The 10,249-nt window shown below is 41.8% G+C and overlaps 3 protein-coding genes and 1 long non-coding RNA gene across 8 annotated transcripts in view; 2 read left to right on the forward strand and 2 right to left on the reverse strand.

The window, feature by feature from the left end:
• The first annotated feature begins 914 nt into the window (after positions 1–914).
• Positions 915–2,571, forward strand: LOC125503021. The gene has a single exon (XM_048662740.1). It carries the CDS (start codon positions 1,610–1,612, stop codon positions 2,408–2,410), a length of 801 nt encoding a protein of 266 aa, XP_048518697.1. The 5' UTR covers positions 915–1,609; the 3' UTR covers positions 2,411–2,571.
• Positions 2,572–2,907: 336 nt separating this feature from the next.
• On the reverse strand, positions 2,908–4,583 carry LOC109540774 (geranylgeranyl transferase type-2 subunit alpha). Of its 4 annotated transcripts, none has more exons than XM_019909240.2 (6): positions 4,433–4,583; positions 4,116–4,278; positions 3,826–4,061; positions 3,549–3,775; positions 3,173–3,499; positions 2,908–3,123 (listed from the first exon to the last, which is right to left on the reverse strand). In XM_019909240.2, exons 2-6 carry the CDS (start codon positions 4,116–4,118, stop codon positions 2,978–2,980), a joined length of 939 nt encoding a protein of 312 aa, XP_019764799.1. In that variant the 5' UTR covers positions 4,119–4,278; positions 4,433–4,583; the 3' UTR covers positions 2,908–2,977. The 4 variants fall into 4 exon arrangements, with proteins under 4 accessions (XP_019764799.1, XP_019764797.1, XP_019764798.1 ...); XM_019909238.2 differs by having other exon boundaries at positions 4,116–4,295; XM_019909239.2 differs by having other exon boundaries at positions 4,116–4,359.
• Positions 4,584–4,617: 34 nt separating this feature from the next.
• The window catches only part of LOC109540773 (5'-3' exoribonuclease 1), a gene marked incomplete in the record, with an annotated part of 8,694 nt that continues 3,062 nt past the window's right edge, over positions 4,618–10,249 (forward strand). The window contains 17 exon segments of the mRNA XM_019909235.2: positions 4,618–5,011; positions 5,067–5,507; positions 5,564–5,728; positions 5,777–5,944; positions 6,001–6,121; positions 6,175–6,335; positions 6,397–6,528; positions 7,608–7,720; positions 7,769–7,961; positions 8,013–8,186; positions 8,242–8,532; positions 8,590–8,753; positions 9,117–9,239; positions 9,298–9,574; positions 9,664–9,811; positions 9,869–10,160; positions 10,212–10,249. Coding sequence (XP_019764794.2) covers positions 4,937–5,011; positions 5,067–5,507; positions 5,564–5,728; positions 5,777–5,944; positions 6,001–6,121; positions 6,175–6,335; positions 6,397–6,528; positions 7,608–7,720; positions 7,769–7,961; positions 8,013–8,186; positions 8,242–8,532; positions 8,590–8,753; positions 9,117–9,239; positions 9,298–9,574; positions 9,664–9,811; positions 9,869–10,160; positions 10,212–10,249 — 3,076 coding nt within the window.
• Positions 5,411–10,249, reverse strand: part of LOC125503022 — an 8,865-nt gene continuing 4,026 nt past the window's right edge. For both annotated transcript variants that reach the window (XR_007280656.1, XR_007280655.1), the window contains exon 2: positions 5,411–6,129. This is a non-coding gene — a long non-coding RNA (uncharacterized LOC125503022). The remainder of the gene's footprint in view (positions 6,130–10,249) is intronic.

A 10,249-nucleotide genomic window follows, 5' to 3' on the forward strand; every position in this document is an offset into this window, starting at 1 on the left:
AACAGATTTGCTTGTTTAGTAAATATCGAACGCGATATGGCCAGAGAAAAAGTGATATTTTGAATCCCAAAGAAGTCCGATGTTTTAAATGGCTCCAGACTAAGCAGGTAGAGCCCTCTAAGAACCACAAACAAGGTTATAGAAAATTTGGATTTGTCCGTCTAAAAAATCTATAGTGAAATATGAATCTAGTAAAACTAAAAAAATATTGTATTCATCCTTTGCCATCCTCTACCTCGAAAACTATTAAATTCGGGATAAGACAAATTTACATGAAACAGCATGTACAGTATGGCAGTGCATTTTGTCACTAAAGTGCCTAGTCACTAAAGGAGACGGATCTTGTTAGGAAAAATCGACATTTTTGCCCTTTGTAGGCATTTTAAAGAGCTTGGAAGTCAAATGCGCTCGATTAAGAAACTAGTTTTTTCAGTAACTTTTGAAAAATTTGTCAAAAATTAAAGAAAATTTCTGCACGACTAAAGCTGATGTCGCTTAAGAAGTCAGACTTTTATCCACATTCAAAATTTTAGCGCTTTCCTGCTCTTTTCTAAAATCAGAAAACTTCAAAAAAATGTAGCGAAACTCTTCAATGACGCTTGATAATTCAAGGTTCGATGCTTGAGAATTTTTGGATATTTGCATAAGAATTGTTATGCAAATATCAAAAAATTCATCTCTATACATTGGCAGCAGTTTGGTGGCGGTTAAACTTGAAACCCAGCGTGCGTTTGAAGCACGTATGTATTGAAAAACCAAAGTTTTTCCCGATATTCAATAAAAAATACGCTCGAGCTTCAGGTGTTTGAACCGATAAACAAACATGAATTTTGTCACATTTGTTGCGGACCACCCCGTATAGTTCGATTGTTGATTTGATTATCAGTATTGGCATCTGCGGATCCTAGTCAGCTGTTTCCATTTGGACGGAAAGTATAACTCGAGCGAATTTGAAAAATGCAAGGGGACAGTTTCTTTGTCCGGACCAGCGGAGTCCAAACAAAAAATCAATCTTGCAGGTTTTTATAAAAAAAAACGTTTAGCGGTGCCTTTATCTTAATCGTGGCGGATGTAGTTATCGATGTTTTGATTATGGCGCACTCAAATGGCGTTCAAGTGTAGATTTTGGATGCCAGTTCTTTTTCAAGGAAAATTCAAACTTTCAGCTCCTAGTTGCTAGAGCCTTCTCAACCCTTGTGACGAAAAGTTAAGACATCAGTTTTGAAAGTAAATTTTGGAAAATATCCAAAACTCAACCGAAATTTCTCATTCTTTGTGGGCACTTTGGGACAACAAAATTTTTAAATACCAAAATAGTTGGGCGCAAAATGTCAACTTACGACGTTACGATTCGTGCACTAAATACTCACGACGCTAATTCAACTGGAAGTTGCAAATGTTATACTTTGTCGACACCTTGGCAACATAGCTTGTAATTGTCTCCGAATGAGGCCCTGTGGGCAACCGCTTGTACGATTTGAATAAAGTAGGGGAATTACCATATAACTTGTATATAAGCAAGATGATATCTAGAACTTTATTGTTCAGCAAGCAGTGAGTGAAACACTAGTGCTTTAGCAACGGTAAACGACAAGCTCAGCTTAAGAAAATGGAGCAACTGCTACCTAAAAACGCGATTTTCCTGGATGAACTAGTGCAGCAGAAGTATCCGACCGTATCACTGGGGTTCGACAGAAACTTCCTAAACTTCGAAGGACTGCAAAATATTCAGCCCATGTGCTTTCGTTGCGGCAGCAGCAATATTGGCCCTAGGGTGCACATTCTGCGACTACAGAGTAACAAACCTTTTGTGAGAGATGAACTTGATGAGACGTATTACTGCGGAAGCTCCAATCACCTCATCTGCTGGTTATGCTTCCAGTACTGTCGTCATTGGGACGATCACAAACCTATTGAATGGTATTCTGCCGAAATGATGGTGTTACGAGAAATTAAATTCGAGTGTCAATGGCCGACTTGTAAGAAGATCTTCGGCGGTTCCACCCTGAAGGACCACGAAATCAGCTGCATTTTACAGCCGCGACGCCAATGTCCAGTGGATGGTTGCGGTTGGTCCGGTAATCTGGACGAAATTAAGAGTCAACACTTCAAAAGCCACGAAAACAGCATGTTGCTCTTCTGCAATGTGGCAAGGGATCTGCAACCGGGTAACGATCTCTATTTGCTGATACTCGGCAAGTTTGTGCTGGTTCGTCACGAAATAGAGGAGTTGGGCGAAGTCTTTGAACACGCTTTTACTCTGGAATTGTGCAAAGAGGAACCGGGAATTGTAAAACCAGTGGGATTAGTTACGGCCAATGGCGTACTACTGAAGCAGATTGAGGACGGCGATTTAGTGAAAAGCATTTCGAGACAAGTTCAGTTATTTGTATGTTTTAAAAATGTTTAATTTTACCCACAAAAACTTGTTTTGCATTGTACACTACTGGTAAAATTCAAACTTCAATGGCAAAACCAGAATTATTATTCCTTGATACATTTTCAATGTTTTAAGTAAGATGTAATGTTCGTAGATTATAAAATTAATAAACACTGAATTCATTCACACAATTGAATCCTCGTTCCAAGTAAAAATTTGATAATGCCGATAGGCATTAAACGTCGAAAGTACCGTAAAATCAATTCCATGCTGACAGTTTTCCTGCAAAGGTTGCTTAAAAATAGTAAAAATCGAAACTGCAAAAAAACACCACTACTGGAAAAGACCAGTCCAATCAATAGGAATGCTTTTAAAACAAACCTAAATGCCCGTTTTTGGGAATTATCATCTTTTACTTGAAGATATTTCTGCATTTCTACACATTATTGGGCGCTCGTTATAAGCTCAAAATACACACTAATCATCTTCAGTCTGAAAAATTCCAGACTATTAAGGGAAACACACACTTAGGTACTACCTACCAATTGGCAAACTTTATTCAATACAAGTACACTGTTATATCATCGGTATAATAAACTAGGAATTCTCAATACAATTCTGCAAAAGATCCCTATACAACCCCTTTCTCATCGCGTCCAGGTGGATTAGTTGCGTGTAAAGCTCAACAGCATAGTCTTTGACGTGCAACCGCTTCATCAGCCACCCTTTTGCCAGTAACACCCCTAAAGCATCAGTCAGAAGTGGGAAAATGCACCAAAAAAATCCACTTACATTTGCAGTCCGGTTCCAGTTCCTGCAGCTGCTCCAGAGTATCTAAAAGCTCCTGACAAGTTTCTTTGCCTAGGGCGGGATTTGTGACCACCCATTTTAGGTAGAACCAGGCACTGCTATCGCCAGGATCGGTAAAAACTGCATTTTTCACCAGCTCCAGCTCCTCCTCAATACACTGCTCGTTTAGCTGGATCAAAGTACTGCGGTAATGCCAGGAGGAGTAATTGGAAAAGTTGTTGTTAATGCGCTCAGTGGAGAATTTTATCTCCACGGGCAGCGTTATTCCGATTCGGTTCACCAGCTGCCTTCGGTAGTCCCAACAATGGACTGGAATTGAGCTGAATGAGGCCGAATGGCTCCTGAGCGGATTACTCACAATTTCGGTCATCCACACTGAGATATTTGGTGCAAAGGGCGAATTCCTGCTGCCAGTTAGGCTGGGAATGCAACATTAAAACCCAATAGCGATGGTACCAGGCGCTGTAGCTCTTTGGATTCGCTCTAAGACAATCTTCGGTTAAGCTAATCTCTTTTTCCAACAGTCCATCAAATGCTTTTAGATCAACATCACCATCCTCTTTTGCTGCTGGATCAGATTCTTCACTACAAAATTATTGCTTTCGCTAGATTTAGTCTTGATGGGTCACACCTACTATCTGTGTTTCTCGCGTAAAATCACCTCCTTGCGATAGTTCCATAAAGTGTAAATGTCTGGATTCGTCGAGAGCAGTCCGGCACATATTTTAAAGGATACTGGGTCAAAAGGGTCGCAATTCCGATGGAGCAGGATCTGAGACATGCTGGCCTTGTACTGAGTAAGTTGGTTGCTCTGTTTCAGCTCCTTTTCCGCCTTTTGCTGTGCGGTGGTTTTGATCTTCAACCTGCCGTGCTGGAAGAGCGTTGCCTAAGCTTTATGGATTGGAAATCAGACCGCAACATTTACCATTGTTGATTAATAAGGTGCACTACTAATTCTTTGGGCAACCTGGTCTTTGACTCTGGTCTCTTGAGACACTTGATGAGGGTTTGGAATACCACTGAAGCTCCTTACAGCGGCTGAGTTATCTTTCAAGTCTTTACAAAGCTTCGTTTATGGATTATCTGGACTACTAAAAGTGATTCTCTAATGTTGGCTTATTAGGGCTACCGGGAGGCAATATTATTTCAGCAATACTAGAGGGCTTTTTCTATTGAGCAAATTAATTAAATTTAAGCCCCGTAGCCGAAAAGGGTGGTATTTGTTTAACAATTAATACTTACCAGACTGTATGTGAACCACAACAATAACAGCAACAAAATTGTCATTGTGACACTGTCTGCCAGAGGGCATTAACCTAAAAAAAGCCAGTTGCGATGTTGCCCTACCGGTTTCAATTTAGAAGAAATAGGGACAACAAATGCCACTGAATAGTGGAAAGCTGGCAAAATTTTGCAATAGTTTGGCAACTGAGTGGTGAACAATGTTAACTAGAGGACATATTTGGCAACCAGGTGCACAGAGCAAAAAGGTTTTTGTGCTTTTAATTAACCCGATCTGATAAAATGTTGATATTTGAAAACTGATTGAGTTTAATTAAGTTAAGTTGCTGTTAGGTTCACCTTTTTGCTTGATTTATCGGGCGCTTTTGCCTACCACTCAAAGAGATCTTCGGCCTTCATCTATGCAGAAGACGCAGAAGTCATATTGACACCGGGGCCTCAGAAAGCAAATTTCCGTGTTTACACTCAAGGAAAATTAATTGTTTGGGACTTTTCAAGAGAAAAATGGGAGTTCCGAAATTTTTCCGCTATATCAGCGAGCGCTACCCTTGCCTGAGTGAGCTCGTGCGCGAATATCAGGTATTCCAGTCCGCCATATATCGTAGCGCTTTGGCCCCAAATCGGACTGTTCTAGATTCCAGAGTTCGACAACATGTACCTGGACATGAACGGGATCATCCACATGTGCTCGCATCCGGACGATAACAATCCCCATTTCCGCATCACCGAGGAGCGGATTTTCCAGGACGTTTTCCACTACATTGAGGTACTGTTTCGGATGATCAGACCCCAAAAGTTGTTCTTCATGGCTATTGATGGGGTGGCCCCGCGGGCCAAAATGAACCAGCAGAGAGGCCGACGGTTTAGGGCGGCAAAGGATGCGGAGAAACAGGAGGCCGAGGCGCAAAAAAAGGGCGAAACTTTGCCGAGCGAAGCCCGATTTGATTCCAATTGTATTACGCCTGGAACAGTATTTATGGCTCGGCTGCATGAGCAGCTGAAGTATTTCTGCGTGGATAAAATTTCCACTGATCCCCTTTGGAGGGATGTTCAAGTGATTCTATCTGGACATGAGGTGGTGATAGTTAGTTGAGACTTTTATATTAATTAACTATTGCCTGATCTTCGCAGACTCCTGGCGAAGGTGAACATAAAATCATGGATTACATCAGGTATCTAAGGGCGCAGCCCGGCTACAACCCCAACACGCGGCATTGCTTGTATGGACTGGACGCCGACTTGATTATGTTGGGTCTTTGCACACATGAGCCCCATTTTAGCTTGCTGAGAGAAGAGGTAGCTGCAGCTCCCGCTCAAGGCAAAGATAATATTCGGAGTTTTTAGGTGAAATTCGGCAAAAAATCCACCAAAAGACAGTCAGTTCCGGAGGAAATCACGTTTTTCCTGCTGCACTTGTCCTTAATGAGAGAGTACCTAGAGCTGGAGTTCAGCCCGGTCAGGAAGCAACTCAAGGGGTTTGAATACGATTTTGAGAAAATCATTGATGACTGGGTTTGTTGCCCAAATCTGCCGCCTTCAATGTAACTCATCCATTGCAATTATTGTAGGTTTTAATGGGGTTTTTAGTAGGAAATGACTTTATCCCTCACTTACCCAACTTGCATATCGCCAACGGGGCTCTGCCTCTCCTCTACAAGGCCTACATGGCAGTCCTTCCCACATTGGACGGTATTGCTCTGAAAAAAAAAGAAGTTTCTTCGGTTAATCTTTAAAAATTGCAGGCTACATAAATGAGGCAGGCACGTTGAATCTGGCAAGATTCGAAAAATTCATGCAAAAGTTGGCTGAATTTGATTTGGAGAACTTCGAAGAAGTCAGGGATGATTTAACATACATGGAGGCGAAGACTGGCAGAAAGTTCAACGCTCACACCAAAGTTTCGGTGGGGAAATTGTGAAAATGATGAATATTTCCTTAAATATCTTATCGCTTTACTTCTTCAGACTGTAAGGCAGCTGGAAGAATGGCAGGCGGATGAAAATGAAGAGGCCATAGAGCTGGAATGTCTTGAACCAAGGGCGAAACCTTCAAGAGACCCCGCTTTGGATGCTTTAATCCAAGCCACTGACGACCTAGTAAGTGCCCCCGGATAATTTTCCCTTCTTAGATCGGGGGTTGGCTATAGCCTTCCAAGCAATATTTGGGTTATTGTTGAATGTTTTCTGTTCCGCAAATTACAATGAACAAATCTAACATCATTTTCAATAAATTCTCCTTCAGTATTTTGACTGCTATTTGATATGGATCTGTTGCTTTTTCATTCCAATGTTTTCTGGAGGGAAACATTTTTTTGGCCGCACATCGCATTTGATATATAGCGATAATAAGATAGATTTTCTATCATTCATTCGTACACCGGATACTTCAAATGATCGGATATAGAAAAATCAAAAGGTGCCAAGTCGGGATATTCAGTCCAGGTCCGTAGACCGTTTAACTGAAATTAGCCAAATTCTTCAAAAAATTAACTAACTAGCAACAGCAGCTAACAAACATTCGCTGTCATTTCTTGAAACTGGTGAGTTCCAGGTTTTTATGCCGTGGTGAATTAGAATTTCTTCCTCACGTTTCGCATCAAGAGTGGATGGCATCTTCAGAAGCGGCTGGATCGAAAGCAGTACAGTGTAGCTCTGAAGATGCAAACCATTCGGGCAGGGAAACGTTAGGAAAAAATTCTGTTACACGACTTAGTTTGAATGTATAATACATTAATTGTTTCAATTTGCTGTTGCTTTCTATAATTAACTTTCCCTAAGCGTTTTTTAATAATACTTCTTTCTTTTGTTATTCAGTTCTTCACGTTGATCTATCAACTAAGTCTTCCTCTCCTATTTATGTTTTTACTTATCTCCTCTTTTGTTTCGCCTTATCTCTCGATTAGACCCAATATTTCTTCTGTTATTCGTTGTAAACCATTTACCTTGCACTTTTCTAAGTGTATTCAGTAGCTTTTTAATGTTTTCCGTTAGTCTTTGCTTCATGTGTTCTTCGATCTATTTTGCATTGTTGGACTTTTCTTAATTTACCCCTGATTTCATCCACTAACGTTCTAGCTAAAGCGATCGCATTTCAAAACCTTCTTCCGATTAATAGTCTTTGTTCAAAGTTTTGGTAGTTTTTGCATTAAGGCCTACTAGTTAACTTTAATCAACAGGACATAGACTCTAGTGAAGATGATAGTGACGATATTGATGAGGACGAGCGGGCTTTCCGCAACTACAAAAAGGAATATTACATGAACAAACTGGAATACGCAAACGTCACTCCGTAAGTTTGCTGAGTATCTAATTAATCCTCTCTAAGGCCGGGTTTTAGTGAAGTGCTGCGCAGCCAAGCCGAAGGCTACGTTAGAGCTATCCAATGGAACCTTCACTATTATTATAATGGCTGTTGTTCTTGGTCTTGGTACTACCCTCATCATTACGCGCCCTACATATCGGACATCAAAGGATTTGCCGATTTGAAGCTGGAATTCGAGTTAGGCAAGCCGTTTAGGCCCTTTGAGCAAGTAGGTGAACTTTACACGCCCCAGCCAGTTGTTTGATTGGCCATTCATCAGCTTCTAGCAGTGCTTCCGGCTGCCAGCAAAGCCCTTCTGCCGGAAGTTTACCACAAGCTGATGACGAGCGAGGAGTCATCAATCGGGAAATATTACCCAGAAGACTTTCAAACAGATAAAAATGGCAAACGGCAGGAATGGGAGGCTGTGGTTTTAATCCCTTTCATGGACGAGGTGAGGTTGTGAGGTTGCAATTGAAGACATTGTGGCCACTTTCAACATTTTCCAGAAACTGCTTCTTCAAGCAATGGCCCCTTGCAACAAGGAGCTAAGCGAGGAAGAACGACGAAGAAACAGTCAGGGCCCAATGTTGGCCTGTACCTACACAGCTGTGGATTTGGGCAAATACGACGCCCCACTTTACTTCCAAACCATCAATCACAACCACTGTAAAGTCAAACTGGTTAATATCGAAAACATCCGCGTCCCTATAGAAAATTTGGTAAAAGGCGCCTATCCAGGCGCCAATATGGACGTCTATTATCCAGGCTTTCCCACTTTGAAGCATCTGAAATATACCGTAAGCGCGCCAGAAGGGCGAAACTAGAGCTAAGGGTTTATTGAGCGTCTTTCCTAGGCCAAACTGAAAAAGTCCCGCGTCAAAGTCTTCGAGCAGCCGAGCCGGTACGAAAGCATGATCATCCAGGTACTGCAGGACGAGGAAAAGAATCAGGAAGAAATTCCTGTGGAGCTTTTAGGGGCAAATGTCTTTGTGGGATGGCCGCATCTAGTTGAAGGAAGGTAATGGACTTAGTAGTAAAAACCACTCAAATCTCTCAAACGCTTGAGTCAAAAGCAAATTTTTCCCCATTAAAGATGCGAGAAACTGTTTAACGTTAAGAACGTAGATTAAAACGAATTTTTGAGAACTGCTGTTCTCCAACCCCTTTCTTAGCCAATTTAGAAGCGGCTGATGCTCGCAGAGAGTGAATTCTCAGTTTTCTTGATTTGATCTCAGAACTGTCTTTTACCAATTTGTTTTGATCAGAAAGCGTATGGAAGCAAAATACGGAAAACTGCGCATATCATAAACTCTAGAGGCTTCGAAGCAAAACTTAACAAAAGTCAGCCTTTTATAAGTAAAACAAGTTATTTTCCTTTTAGAATAGTATCGATTTCAAACGCTAAAACGCGTTACGTGAGTATGGGAACCGCAAATCAATACAATACAGAAGACCAAAAGGATGCGTCGATGTTCCGCAACGAATCAGCCGGTATTATTGAGAGGTCAGTCGAAAATTCAACCATCATCAAATGATCGAAAGTAACAACTGATGACTTCCAGATACAAAAACCGGCTGGGGATCGAAGTGGGCGAAGTCAAAGCTATGTGCCAAGTTCAAGTGATGATAGGGAGAAAGTACGAACTCACCCCCAATGGCGCCCTAACGTTGGAAAAGCAATTTTCGGAATTCACCGCTAACTATCCCTTGCAAACCATCGTATCGGGCATCGAGAGCTACGAGTCGCATCGAACGTTGTTCCGCAATGTTCAGGACGTGTTCCCTGAGGGTGAAATCTGCTTCACTTTGGGCAATCCTTATTATGGGGCGCAAGGAATCGTAAGTCTATTCGGTTTCGATTAAATCCGGTTTCTACCACAATTGTGCCCTTCTTCTACCACAATTGTGCCCTTCTTCCCACCTTCCAGGTGATCGATACGAAAGAACTGGCGAAAATTGGACGGATTAAGGTGTGCGTTGTGATCTCAGATGAGCCGGATTTTGAAAGCGTGCGCGAAATCCAGAACGAAGTTGCCCGAAGCTATAGAACGCTGTATAATGCCGCTAGTATACTGGGTAAAAACAACCTCAACCTAACAGGTTTTTTTGCGGTTTCTTAAACACATTTTCCAGGAATGGCCCACTTCCTGTATTCCCGTGTGACGGGATCGATATTTGTTGAAACCCCCGACGGCGAAGGAGGTCTGAAGAACATCAACATCGGCCTCGACCTCAAACTCAACAAGAAGAACAAAGAAACACCTGGATATACCCGAAAACTGGCCAGCACTTGGTTATACACCGATAAGTGCACCGATTTAGTTCGGGAGTACGCTGAAAAGTTTCCCGAAGTTTTCGCCTACTTGGTGAGCAACGCTAGCAATGAAAACATCAACGTCGAGCATCTTTTCACTGGAGATGATTGGTGAGTGCAAAGGTGAAAACTTCGAACCCATCACTAGTTGAGCGATTTCAGGGATGAAAAGCTAAAAACCCTGCAAATATGGCTGAAAA

The sequence above is a fragment of the Dendroctonus ponderosae genome, unplaced genomic scaffold (genome assembly GCF_020466585.1).
Source record: "Dendroctonus ponderosae isolate FM_Combo_2020 unplaced genomic scaffold, Dpon_F_20191213v2 Dpon_F_20191213_11, whole genome shotgun sequence".
Classification (NCBI taxonomy): Eukaryota; Metazoa; Arthropoda; class Insecta; order Coleoptera; family Curculionidae; genus Dendroctonus; species Dendroctonus ponderosae.

Bases quoted from the DNA above. Each gene is read 5' to 3' on its own strand.
- LOC109540774 (XM_019909240.2), bottom strand. The intron at 3,776-3,825 runs GTAGGTGTGACC...ATAATTTTGTAG, and splicing joins TTACGCGAGAAACACAGATA to TGAAGAATCTGATCCAGCAG. The intron at 3,124-3,172 runs GTAAGTGGATTT...CTGATGCTTTAG, and splicing joins ACTGGAACCGGACTGCAAAT to GGGTGTTACTGGCAAAAGGG.
- LOC125503021 (XM_048662740.1), top strand. From the start codon at position 1,610: ATGGAGCAACTGCTACCTAAAAACGCGATTTTCCTGGATGAACTAGTG.